Source organism: Vanacampus margaritifer, chromosome 1 (assembly GCF_051991255.1).
Source record: "Vanacampus margaritifer isolate UIUO_Vmar chromosome 1, RoL_Vmar_1.0, whole genome shotgun sequence".
Lineage (NCBI taxonomy): Eukaryota > Metazoa > Chordata > Actinopteri > Syngnathiformes > Syngnathidae > Vanacampus > Vanacampus margaritifer.
Window position 1 is genome coordinate 23,086,080 of NC_135432.1, and position 14,089 is coordinate 23,100,168.

The window sequence follows — 14,089 nt, forward strand, 5'->3', positions numbered from 1 at the left end:
CAATCGAAATTGGAAATGCTAGGACAGCGCTACGCATACAAGTAGTTCCTGTACTCAAAAGACCAAGATACCGTTCAAATAGAGCATGCGCAGAAAACAAAACAATGCCCCTGTTAAATCAAGGTATTTCAAATGTGTTTATATGAACAAGATTTCGGGTTATGAAAGGTGTAAAACCCAAATGAGAGCATATTTGGGTTTTTGCGCGTTTTTACGTGGCCTTTTAAGACCTGAATATTGCTACTAATAGAGTTTTGAAAGGTTACTGACTGCATGTAAACACAGTCAGTTGTGAGGTACAGTCTTAATGAGGAACCAGGTCATATTTGTGAAGTGCAATGACACAAGACACTTGGCGAGAGCATGTCTGAATCGTGCAGATAGATAGATCCATATTATGCAATGTGTGCAGCACAAAAGTGAATTGCAATCCCCCCCCCATCCGGTGGTGCAGAGGCCCCGTAAGCACGGATCTTACTCTCATCCCCATGTTAGAATAATCAGTAACACAGGATATGTGTGAAAGTGAGGTGGTGCGGGGAGGGAACGGGGTCATGGCTAGCCAGCTGCCTGCTGTTAATACTGACACGACTGAGTTATGTAAGTGTCAGTGGTTTTTTTTGGCATCCGCAGTTTAATCTCTCTCCGGTGAGGTTTTATTCGTAATATATGCATTTCGAAATTAGAGATCTCAAAATAGAAATGTAAGCAGGGACTTTGAAATAATATTCATGGCTGTTTTCTTTTTAAATTACTTTAAAATCCCACCCTCCTGTGATATTTACCACCCCTCATTATTCTTTTCTGGCCTCTTTGTGGACTGTGGTATTATATATCACCCCGTGTTTTCTTCTTTGTGCATTCATCCCAGTTTCAGAAGGGTAGCACCTGCCATGTGTTGTTTTATTAGAGATAATAAACATCGACAAGAGCCAGACATTAAGCGCTGCCTTCCTGGATTTAATGCATTTATTCTGTATAATTAGATCAGGACTTTGAAGGATGCACAGCTTCAAATGAAACAGACGAGATGAACATGAAGCAGCACAGTGGATTTGGCACATCTGACTCACAATTATGAGGTGTGGGTTTCAAATCTCAGCTCTCCTCTTTTATGTGGGGTTTTTGCTGGCAGTCACGTGTAACCGTGGTTCTATAAATCCCGAATGACCGCCAGAGGGGGTGCCTAACAGCAGGGAATGTCCCTACGTAGGTCGAGTATGAATACCAACAACGTCATCAGTGACTCCAGGGTGACCCCGTGCAAGGCAGTGCATAAAGCAAGTTTTTATAGCACATTTCATACACAAGACAATTCAAAATGCTTTACATATAAATGCAATGGGCATGGCTCAGTGGTAGAGGGGTCGTCTCCCATCCGTGAGGTTGTGGGTTCGTACTTGAGCAAGACACCGAACCCTGTTTTGCTCCAAAGCTTCACTTTGTCTGGTTCTGGTTATAAAAAGAGCCAATGTTGCCTGAGGGTCAATCCCACAAAATCTTCAAAGTTCAAAGTTTGATTGACAGAGCGCTCTGGCAGTCATTCGGGTTTCAGAGAAACATAGTTAATGGATAACTAAGTAATTTTCTAGGTGGTTGTTGGTGTTAAAAGTACAGACAGTAGTTTTCCAAGAATCAGTGGTCTGTACTGTATGGGCCCTGTGATTGGCTGTGCCCAATCCAGATTGTACCTGGCCTCTCGCCCAAAGCCATCTGGGATATGCCCCAGTTAATCTGCGAGCCTAATGTGCACAAATCGTACATAAATTGGATGGATGCAAGATAAACAACACATTTGTGTATCTACCGTATGACTCGTAAACAACAAAATGGAATCCCCTCCTCGAAACACAAAACGTTTACGCCATCAGCCATAAGTACCTTCTTCATGGTTCCTCTCCAATCACTTTTAATCAACTTCTCAGTGGTCAATCAAGTCCAAAATAAATAAACTGCACTCAACCTAAGCGCAATCATAACAAAATCATTCAGTAAATGAACGTGTTGCTCCCTGGACACCTTTTTTTTTATGTGACAATTTTGTACCAAATGGAACTGAACTATATGCAGAAACAGGACCAGACAAAATCTCCATCTAAGGAAATCAGTGCAAGAGGGATAGTAAAGATAAAGGTAGATGATAGATTGATGGATTGATTTATGATTAAAAACAGAAAATTTAGATCTTAGTGCAAAATGTATGTGCTAATAATATTGAGAAGAATAAATGTGGATAATAATGTAGGACATTTGTTAATACCGTATCATAATTGTACAAAATGTAAAATTACCGCACAATGTCCAGGAAGTATGTATTATAAATGGTATAAAACATGATTAGCAGTAATGATGGAGATATGTGTTTTTAATGTAGTTATTAGTTGCATCACCTCTTCTAAAATAATAAAAAGTTCACCTTCATTTGCAATTTGATAGTTTTTATTTATTGAAGCTCTTTAAACTCTGATGAATTGCATTCAAGCTCAGAGGTTTCTAATGCTCCCTCGGGCGAGATCAAACTTGTGATTAATATTGACAAGCGTTGATTTGTCAAGCAGCTGAGGGAGTGGGAGGGGAGGAACAATGCACTCCTTGCCTGGAGCCAGAAAGTTGTATAACATAGCACCACATCATGTACCAGAAGGATGGAAAACAACAAAACAGAGAAAAAAAACTAGTGGCAACTCAGTCTGGTCTCCTCTTCCGTCTCACTTCATTTTTTATTCTATTATGCAGTAATGAAACTATGCGACAAGTACTATGCATGCCAATACATGCCAATTCCTGTTTTTGCTATAGAATGAAAACATTTGGGTTTGCTATGCAATGAGAAATAGGAGGCAAGACGTCATTAATTCATCGTTTATTTCTAGGAATTTACATCTAGATCGCTCACACAATTTGGAACACACAATACAGGTTTTGTTTAAATCCACACATCCCGTGAGCAAAAGTATTGTATGCTTGTGACTGGCTTGTGTTTTGTTGTCCACGTGTCATTATAATTATAGTTAATTAGTAAAAAACATTATAATTATCTCTTTATTATTTGCCAGATTCCAGTCTGACCGTCTTATTCTTCTTGCTAATGAGTGGTTTACATGTTGTCATGTAGCCTTGATGTTCAGATTGATACTGAATTGTCAATTTATATATTTGTTAGTAACAAAACTAATGATATTTTGGTTTGAGAATTATAATTATTAACTCATTCACTGCCATTGACGGCTATAGATGTCAAAAACTCATTTGAACTATTTCTATTAGTTTAACATTTTTTTCTCACTTTTCTTAACAAGAGTAAGAAAACCTAGAAAAAAAATATTGTACATTTAGAACAGATATAAAATGTGTGATTAATCGTGAGTTAACTATTGAAGTCATGCAATTAATTACAATTAAAAAATGTAATCGCCTGACGCGATTTAAAGAAAATAAAAGATTATTAAAAATTAGGGGCGTCAGGTGATTAAAATTTGTAATCGTAATTGAATCACATTACTTCACTAGTTAACTCACGATTACACACAAATTTTATATCTTTTCTAAATGTACAATAAAAAAAATCTAGGTTTTCATACTCTTGTTAACAAAAGTGGAAAAAAATGTTTAACTAATAGAAATAGTTCAAATTAATTTTTGACGTCTATAGCCGTCAATGGCAGTGAATGAGTTAAAATGGAAGTGTTGAAGTTTTTTTCCCCCCGGGTGACTTTACTATATACGTACTGATTTACCCATATGAAAGAAAAATAATATTTCCCGGCAATGACGTACAGTATCATTGAGACAAGGACCGGTAGATCTTGATTTTTGTACAGGCGCAAGCTTTATTCAACATGTTTGGGAATTTGACAGACCACGGCGTGCCATGCTGGGAATTCCGGTGGACCAAGCGTGTTTTCTTTTACTGGATGCACCTGTAAGCTGGTCTAAGTCGTGGCGCAGGTGGTGTAACGCGATTTTGGTGGTTTTGATTGAGGAGCAGGCAGACAGAGTCTGAGTTCTGCGGACATGAGTGGTGGATGACATTGTATTTTATTCATAAATATAACAACATTGTGTTGCAAACCCTCTGAATCATTATGGAAATCAATTAAAGTAGCACAAATGAGCATTTGTTTTTCGTTGATTATGGCAGAATCTTTGGACAAAAGTGGTATTGTTTTCCCTTTAATTTCCCTTGAAAGAACCACATTTCCCAGGAGGCCAAGTGTGGAATATTATTGTAAGTATGCTGGGTTTACACTCGTCTTGTCACGGTCCGGCCAAGGAGCGGAGTTGAGTCCGCCGGCGTGTGGAGTAGAGGACCCAAAATGCAGGAAGGCAGGAGTGCGGGTTAGACTGTTATGTTTTATTGTACAAAATCAAAACGACAGCACAAACTCCGGGGGTGACCGTGACAATGGCAATGATCCCACAAGGGACTGATCACCACCCGGGAATTAAATGCACCCACACTAATTAGGGGATTAGTCACACCTGGGGCCAGGCACAAGTGGCTGAGGGCCCGGATTGGTCAGCCTGCGGAAGGGCAGGCATCCACTCAGGACCAATCGGGGCCCTCAACCAAAGCCAGCTCTACCCAGACATGACAGTACCCCCCCCTTAAGGGACGGATCCCAGACGTCCTAAACAAAGTCACCGTCTGTAGTGGGACCCGGATGAAGGCTCCGGCGTAGAGTCCAGGGGCTGCAGCGGCACAGGCGATGATGCCAGGGGCTGCAGCGGCACAGGCGATGATGCCAGGCGCTGCAGCGGCACAGGCAAATGATGCCAGGGGCTGCAGCGGCTCAGGCGATGATGCCAGGGGCTGCAGCGGCTCAGGCGATGATGCCAGGGGCTGCAGCGCAGGACGTACGCCGCCGGAACTGGAAGCGGGCGCTGTACGGGGGCCGCCAGAACTGGCAACGGGCGCTCAACCAGCGCCGCCGGAAACACTGGCAACGTGCACTCCGCGAGCGCCACCAGAAACATCGGCAAGGGCGCTGCCATCAGCGCCGCCGGAAACACTGGCAACGTGCGCTCCGCGAGCGCCGCCAGAAACATCGGCACGGGCGCTGCCATCAGCGCCGCCGGAAACACTGGCAACGGACGCTACACGAGCGCCGCCAGAAACATCGGCAACAAGCGCTGCACGAGCGCCGCCAGAACTGGCCACGGGCGCTCCCCACGCGCCGCTGGAAACTGGAAGCGGGCGCTGCATGCGCACCGCCAAAAGAGGAACGGTACCTGCCTCTTGATCCGCTGGGTCCGTTTATGGTGGGATCATTCTGTCACGGTCCGGCCAAGGAGCGGAGTTGAGTCCGCCGGCGTGTGGAGTAGAGGACCCAAAATGCAGGAAGGCAGGAGTGCGGGTTAGACTGTTATGTTTTATTGTACAAAATCAAAACGACAGCACAAACTCCGGGGGTGACCGTGACAATGGCAATGATCCCACAAGGGACTGATCACCACCCGGGAATTAAATGCACCCACACTAATTAGGGGATTAGTCACACCTGGGGCCAGGCACAAGTGGCTGAGGGCCCGGATTGGTCAGCCTGCGGAAGGGCAGGCATCCACTCAGGACCAATCGGGGCCCTCAACCAAAGCCAGCTCTACCCAGACATGACACGTCTGGCCTAAGTCTTCGGTTAGAAAGACTGCAGCGAATCGGGAGATTGGTTTGAATGTCTTTAATCACCACAATGATTGACAGAACATGGCGTTATTGAATGTTGATGGTATTATAGTTATGGGGTTGTGATGTTATGATTAGGGATGCACGATAATATCGGCGACCGATAATTATCGGCAATTATCAACCAATTTGACATCATACAGATAAAACAGATAATAAAGAAATCAGCCGATAATAATAGACATGCCACATTGGTCCACCTGTTGTGTTTGTGGCTCAAGTTGTGCCCAACTCCTCAACCCTTCCCCTCTGCTATGGTTGTGTCGCATATTTGTGATGTCATAATGTGCGCGACCTTGTGTTCACAGAAGATGTATCATGGTGACATGGTAGTCGCCAGTGTGGGCTTTCTTTACTGTGTCTCCCCAAAATGTTACCATCACAGTTTTATGTTGCATTTTTTAAACATGGCAAACTCAAAATGAGTTACTGGTTGTCTTTGAAGCAGAGATATCAATAAAATTCAGCTTTATGGTGCTTAACACAATGTTAGTATATTTATATTCAAGTTAATTTTGAAAATAATTATTGGCTTACTTATTGGTTATCGACATCTGCACTTTCTAAATTACTGGTTTATCGGTATCGGTTGAAAATAGCATTATCGTGCATCCCTAGTTATGATGATGTTGTGTTTTTAGCGAGTTAACATGGAAGTCTGATGCGGGCCGTCTTACTCTGGCCGCTCCTTCCGCGTACTGAACACTAGGGTGCAGTAATGGCGTAATCAAGAGTCTCTTAAAGGCACAACATGGAGCACGGAAATTTGCACACCAATTGCATATCATCGTGAAATCCGGACGTCCAATGTGTCCGCAGTCTGCATTGTTTTCAGTGGCTATTTTCTATTTTTTATTTATACAGCACTGTAACGTTACTCAAGTATGTTAACAGCAGACGTTGGTTGTGATCTTACCTTCTTTATTGTACACACAAACGGCTGCGGGATTGATTAACCACCACAGGGCGCCCCGGTAAGAGAGAATACAAGTCTTCCGTTGAACTCAACTATTTAATCAACTCAGAATGCAGACACTCAGAATGACGAACGGCGGACTGAAAACACGAAACGGAAATACGGAGCGACCTTCCAAATTAAAAGCATACGTTTCAAAATAAGATATAAGTAAACATCGCAAACTAAACAACTTGAAGAATTCTTAACAATTATTATTATTATTTATTTTTATTTTTATGCTTCTATTAGCTCTGGGAACAACAACGCAAACACACGTTTCAAACTGCATTTGTCTGCCAAAACACCAAAAGAAGGAAAACAACAATGCACACGATTAGACTGCACTTTGCGAGTTTACGCTACTCTTGCACTGGGTACAAAAATAGGGCTCAAGGTGCGGCGCACTTAAAATCGGCACATTCACATATTCACCACCGTTTAAAAATGAATAAATACATTTGTTCGCACCAGCTACTCGGCTTTGAGAACAGACACACGGCGTCCTGTACAGGTCTGTCGCCACCCGGAGATAGCGGTACGTTTTCTGTGTTTAAAACTGTTGATAGCAATAGCTCTAGCATTAGCTAAAGTATTCAGCACGGCCACTGGGATGCCGGTGAAAAACTGGAAGCGTTTGAGGGGCTCTTATAAAAAAAAAAAAAAAGGGAAGGCGCCGCGAGAGAAAGAGTGGCTCACCTCTACTGCAGTACACGGCAGTTCTGTCTTTTTTTGACCCACTTAAATTTTGCGCACCAAGCGGCGCCCCTCTCCTCCGGTGCGCATAATGACCCCGGGAGCTGCTGCGACCGACCGGTGCAAACTCTCCTCCGCGTTCGCTGTTTAATTCAAACAGATGCTTGCTTGCAGCGTTTTTTTTGCTTGCGTCACCACAACCTATTTTGGTCCTATTCTTTCGGCTTTAATTTTATTTCGGCCGAATGCCAAAAATGGAAAAGGCCGAAAATGGCAAAGGCCGAAAATTTTCGGTGGCCGAATATTCGGTGCATCACAAGCAGAAATCGAGAATTCATTATCAATCAGCACATCAAGGCTATGTGACAATATGTAAACCAGTCATCAGCAACAATACTAAGAAGGCCAGACTGGAATTTGGCTAACAATAAAGAGATGCGCCTCATAAATTCTTGGAGTAATGTTAATGGACCTTTGAGATAAAGATGAACCTTTTTACGAATGGAAAAGGTTCAATTGAAAAGGCTCAAGCTTTGAAATGATCTGTTCATGATCCTAAACATATGAGCAAAATTTAGCTCTATCCAAATTTCAGAATTTACTTTAAGATAATGTTAATTATGGCCCTGCTGGCGGAACAATGCAAAACTTAGCAACTGTTTTTGCTACACTTATTTCAACTCGTACCTGATTTTGTTCTCAGGTTGCTTTTTGGCTATATGTTAGAATGGCAATTCTTAACATAACCCCGAAAAATTACTTAAGTTTGGCTTACCATGCATATTGTGTCAGTTAGCAGCCAGCTAAGACCAGTTTTTTTTTTAATCAAATTCGATGGGCTACAAAAAGTAGGTCAATCAATGGAGCTGCACAGTATAGAGCGGATGAACTGAATTACAGCTAAAACGTAGTCAAAATGTAAAATAAAGCAATATTAAGCACTTCCATCCAACCATGAATCCATTCTCTTTCAGCTCAAAAAGGTTTATGATACTGTGTTGTGTAGTAGTGGTTTGCAATAAGTAGATACTGTCATAGTCATTAGTCATGACAATACAGAGAAAGCACTAATTTGACCAGCCTTACTTTTACTTATTTATTTTGGTCAATCAGTTCCACAAAATTAGCACAAAGCAGTTGCATAAATTTAATGTTCATTAAACATTAACTAAGTAATGCACTTCTATGGGACTGGTTGACAAGATATTAATCATTGTAAAATACATATTTTAAGGTCATCTTATATTTATACATACATTGTTTTTAATACTCAACTTATTTTGGTCATATGCAATTTTGAAAGTTTGTTTCATAAACTATGTCCAAATTCAATTACATAAGCCGGATACAGTACGTGTTCTGGACACAGACTTTGTGTGTGTGTTGATAAATTCACATTTATTAATTCATATTTAAAAAGTCAAAAAAGATAAGTGATTGCAAAATGCTAGGGGATCATGTTCAGGGTTACTGATGACAAATTCACAGTTATAGTCCTTTACTGGAGAGAAAATGGGTCAGTGGTGGGTGTTGAAAGGATCTCTTGGAAAATTGTGTCAGGGTTCTGAGTGGCATTTTATTTGTCACGTTAATGCCGAGTGGGCGATGGATGAAATAGAAAGTGAGCAAGTGTGTGTGCGTGTGTGTGTTTTTTTTTTTTTGGGCACTCACTCACACAAACACACACACATACACATTACCATACAAACATGACCTCCCAGGCGGGGAAACGAACCCACATCAACCTGCATCAGAGGCAAGTGATGGTACCACTCCACCACCTGGAGTGTGTGTGTGTGTGTGTGTGTCGGTGTGTCTGTGTGTGCGCGTGTGTGTGTGTGTGCGTGTGTGTGTGTGTGTGTGTGTGTGTGTGTGTGTGTGTGTGTGTGTGTGTGTGCGTGTGTGTGTGTGTGTGTGTGTGTGTGCACGTGCTGATGTGTACAATAGGAGTGGAGTTTTAGCATAGAGGTTTGACTAAGGGCAAGACAGACAAATATTGCCAAATCATTCCAGAATGCACAATACAGGTATTTTGCAATCCCAATCATTGTAAAAATGTTTGGTCTGAGATTTTGTTTGAGCATTAATGGCTATATTTCATTTTAATGCAGCTCATTGCAGAAAATTTAATTTTGAATCACTACTGCCACGTGTGGCCCAAAAAATGAAATGCACACTCCTTTCTCACGTGCACAATGTCAAGATTCAAGATTGCTTTATTAGGTCATTTGTGTAGAAACATATAGGAAATTGTTGCGGCATTACAATGTGTACCCGCGATCCCCCAACCAAACAGACAAAAGACATTAAACGGTGCAGTGCAAGTTAAAGTTAGTTGATAAATATAGGAATCTCTCTCGCTCTCTCTCTCTCTCTGTAAAAAGCCACTTTTAGGCCACTTTTGACCTGTGTCTACTGTTTACTATAATTTTCACAATCTATATACAATACCTGATTTGATAAATTGGCACAAATGTGTTCTGTGTTTTATTATAAAACATGCTAAATTATCTAGTAATGTCAACTAAAAAAAAAGCATCTTGTCAGGACTATGGGATTTTTCAAATTAGATGAAAATTTATTGAACGCCAAAACCTGGTGTTTTTTAGGCTTGTACAAGATACAACGCCTCCGGCACGAATCATTCCTCGAGTCAACATCCTGTAAATAAGGCCATGGATAGGAAATATCTTGTTTTTCCAAATCTGTTGCATCTTTGTTGTTATTGTTCCCTGGTTCATGTCACTCCATGGTGCTGTGGTCCCTGCCTTTCCAATGTATAGGATCTCAATGAATCAATCCAGATCTCAACTATGGTTGACTTTACCTCTCACTATTTACATCACTTTTAAAATGTGTTGTCATCTGCTTAGGTTGGAAAAAAGTAATGTGTCATGACAAATAGAAAGTAACGCGCCTATAAAAAAATCATCATACCCTGTGAAAAACTTTCTCCTTGCACCCTGGAAATTACAAAACTGTAAACTAAATCAAACTTATTTGTATCAATAATAATAAGACATTAAATAATCAAACTTATTTTAACTTTAATTTATTATTTAACTTGATAACAATTTCCGAGGTGAAGGTGACAAAAGGTCAAATTTATCACAGGGCTGATGTTTTTTTTTATAGACACTTGTCTAACTGTGTTCAAATGCAGGGAGAGAAAGTAAAAAGTCATCTCAGAAATATAAACAATCAAATAAAGTTCAGATACCAAAAGTAGGCCTCAGCAAAGTAGTATTTGCACTTTATAACTTCCCACAAGTAAAATGATATGATAATGATAAATAAAATTGATACACAATAATGTGGGATAGTAGGATCAGAGCAATCAATAGTGCTCTTATACACAATTTGATGCTCTTCTCTGCAATGTTGAGATATACAGTATTGCGCTTAACCAGGGTGGTAGGTAGAAAGAATGTTACATAACATGTTGTAATTTTTTCCCCATGTTATGTCTCGGGCTCACTAATTAAATTTTCTGTCTTTATATATATATAATTATATAATTAGAATAATAATCATAATAATAATAATAGTTATTATTATTTGTATTGTTTTCTTCGTATGTGTAGTATTTACAAAAAAAAGGGGCGGGGTGAGAGAGAGGGGGGGGGGCTATTTTCTTCAGGCATGTAACAGGGCAACTAACAGTGAGGACCTGATCGCGGGATTGTTGTTATTAGTCACTTCCGGGTTTTGAGCCGGACGGGCCGGGGGATGAGAGAATCACGGCGGGCGCGTGAAAGTATCCGTGTGGTTGTGGGTGTGTGTGGGTATGAGTGTGAGCGTGGCAACTGGCAAGCACTCGTGCGTGTCAACGTTTACGAAAATGGAGTCTACTGATTAAATAAACAGCGACGATGACGATAAAGACGGAAGGAGAGAAGTGTGAACTTCTAGAAGAGAAAGGAAATGAAATGGAGGACGAAGAAACCTCTGAGGAAAACAGTGGAGGACTGAGAGAAGTGAGATATGAGTGACACTGTAAAAACTACTGAGTTGGAGAGGAATGCGAGCAAGGATTAAGTCAACACTAATCTCTACATACACACACACCTTGTGTGCCTTGTTTAAAGACCTTTGGCTTGTGGATTATTGACTTTGTAGCCTTGTGGGGTAGCCATATTTGAAGTCTTTTTGAGTCATGTGAACTGTAACATTGTGATATTTGTCTTCACGTTTACATTGGGTGAATACGTTAAGGCGAACACGTTTATGCTGTACCAGGATATATTTGTGAGCAGGTTGTATTACACTTTTAAATTGTCATTGAGCTGTCAGCTGTCAAACATTTAAGTTCTATGCTGTGTGACACTGAAGATATTTAGAGATTCTACACTGTTCTTTAAATCTTTTGGTTCAGTATGCTTGAACAAGAACATTCCACAAGCTCCTGACAAAAAGAGGCAGGCTTAAACCTTTGAGCAGAAGACTTCGAAAATTGTCCCTCATGGATATCAACATCGATCAGGTGTTAGTTACAGGCATGAACCACCACGATTGTTCTCGGAAGGAAAAAGCAGTTGATGGAGAGGAATTCCTTAGAAAAGACGATCGAGATGGAGGATTTAGTTCCAGCTCATCTACTTCTTCACTACGCTCCTGCTCCCCTCTTCCCCCTTTCACTCCCAGCCTGCCTCCAAACTGTATAGAGGAAGAGAAGGAGATGCTTTTCGGCTGCTCCAAATCATTCACTGGGCTAAAACTCTTCACAAGAAGGTAAGAGCCAGATAGGCTACAAGTGTAATGATGTATGTTGACGACAGGTGGCGCCATTTGTTCAGTGTTCTCTTCACCAGTGTTTTAACATTTATTTCCTGGAAGGTGGCCTCAAACTCATTTGATGTCGTGTGGGCCAGACCAGTAAAATCATACCATAATATTAATAGAAAATACAATAAGTTGGTGTTGAGTGTTTACCTGTTTGTTTTGAATGCAAAGCAATACAAGTACATATTTAGAAAACCATTGACAGCAACCAAATCTGCAATTTGCTTAAACTTATCATCTACATGTGTGCATTTTAACTGAGCACATAGATTGTAAATAAAGTAACAAAACTTTTAAGTCACAGACATTTGGATTGCAAGTTAAAATCTAATACATTTATGATGATACAAGAAGTGATATGTAGAACACCAGTATTGTCATCTGTGGTTGTGCCAGTCACATTTTGGATGCTGGCAAAGTGCAACCTTTAAGGCTTTTTTTCTCTTCCGAAAATCCAGGTTATTTTACAAATTTTCCATGTGTTGGACTGCAAAGTTGAGAAGGGGGAAAAAAATGTACAATCAATAGCATTCGTGTGAATGCTTGTTACTTTCAACACTGCCAGAGTTAATTACGTACTGTGTATAACAACAGATGGGATTCCTTACTCCCATTACTGGAAATTCCAGTTGGATGTTATTCCCCCCCTACATTTCTGACTATTTCTTGACACATTCAAGAGCTCTCTGAAAGAAAAATGGAATCATTTTATTGCATCACGCTATACTACCATTCCTTTTGTTGTAAATTTATTCGGTGCATTTCAAGTTGATTGCATTCTGTATAGTATATTGGGAAAGTGTTGTTACACTCACAGTATCAAGGAAGTACATGCTGATTTATTTTTGTCCCGAGTTGAGGCTCTCATGCTCTCTGTCACACGGCCACACCCTTCTCTCTCTCTCTCTGTCTCTCTCACTCTTTCTCTCTCTCTCTCTCTCTCTCTCGTTAGCTAAGCTTCTGATTCCCTGTCACTATACAGGAAGACTTAGTGAGAGCAAATAGGAGAGGAAGCATGGTTGGATAGTTTACTTCGGACTTTGCAGGTTTGTTTATTTACTCTGCTTATGTTTTCAATGAATAGTATCATAAATTGCATTATTGGAGAGACATTCATTTGGTCGGATTCAGTGATTTTGGGGCAGATGCAGTGCTGTGTGGTGTTCTTCGTAACTTTTACACTTGTTTCATGTTTTCATTATTATTGTACAAGAAGTCTTCAAAAAAAAGTCTTCGAGTAACAAAAACACAATACTGTAAGTGTAATAGGCCTAATTCACAGTGTGTTGAGTCGATAAATTATTTTCTGTTATGCATCAAATTATTGTGTGAATGCACTCAAATATTTAATTTATGGGTCTGGCACTTGACACAGAAATATTTATTTTACAAACCAAATCACAAGTTAAAAACGTTAATAACAAGCACAGCTTTGGTTAAAGACCTCCAAAAATGTAGGTAAAAGGAGTCTGGGTGACTTCTTCTCTGAGATGAGAAAGGAGCAAGTGTTGTAGATTATGGAATAGTAATACATCATTTAGCAAAACATAAATGCCAGCAACTATATTTGAAGTTGAACCCACTTTGCAGCATCACCATTTAAAAACTCACACCGAAATGGAAAGTCTTGGATGACATGCATGGGTGACCGCATGTTCGGTGAAGTTGTAGACAGTGGTGGTGTGGGGGAGGTGGTTGGCCAATGGTCATCATCACACCTCAACAATCAGCTGTACACTTCTGTGTTGGTCATCAACGAATAAGACAAAAAAATATAAACCTACTTGGTTGTGAAGTGTTGATCCTGAATGTTCATTGAACGGAAATCTCACAAGTTATGCTCCAATTCAGATTTCATGCTTAGTCTGGGCAAGTACCCTTTTTCTGCGTGATTACACTACTTTATTATGCACAGAGTAAAAAATACAGTAACGAATGTCAGCCTTGAGCACATGTTTTTAACCAATAACGCC

The 14,089-nt window shown here is 40.6% G+C and overlaps 1 protein-coding gene across 5 annotated transcripts in view; it reads left to right on the forward strand.

Moving 5' to 3' along the window:
* Nucleotides 1-14,089, forward strand: part of LOC144063020 (diacylglycerol kinase zeta-like) — a 73,964-nt gene that overhangs the window by 3,803 nt on the left and 56,072 nt on the right. For 2 of the 5 annotated variants that reach the window (XM_077584919.1, XM_077584935.1), the window contains exon 1: nucleotides 13,107-13,162. The exons of 1 other annotated variant lie outside the window; for it this stretch is intronic. Coding sequence is in view for 1 of the 4 variants with exons in the window: in XM_077584943.1 (XP_077441069.1) it covers nucleotides 11,797-12,065 (269 nt within the window). In the remaining 3 variants the exon portion in view is untranslated. Of the gene's footprint in view, nucleotides 1-11,018; nucleotides 12,066-13,106; nucleotides 13,163-14,089 lie in introns of those variants that run through there. 2 more of the 5 variants (XM_077584943.1, XM_077584928.1) reach the window with 2 other exon arrangements.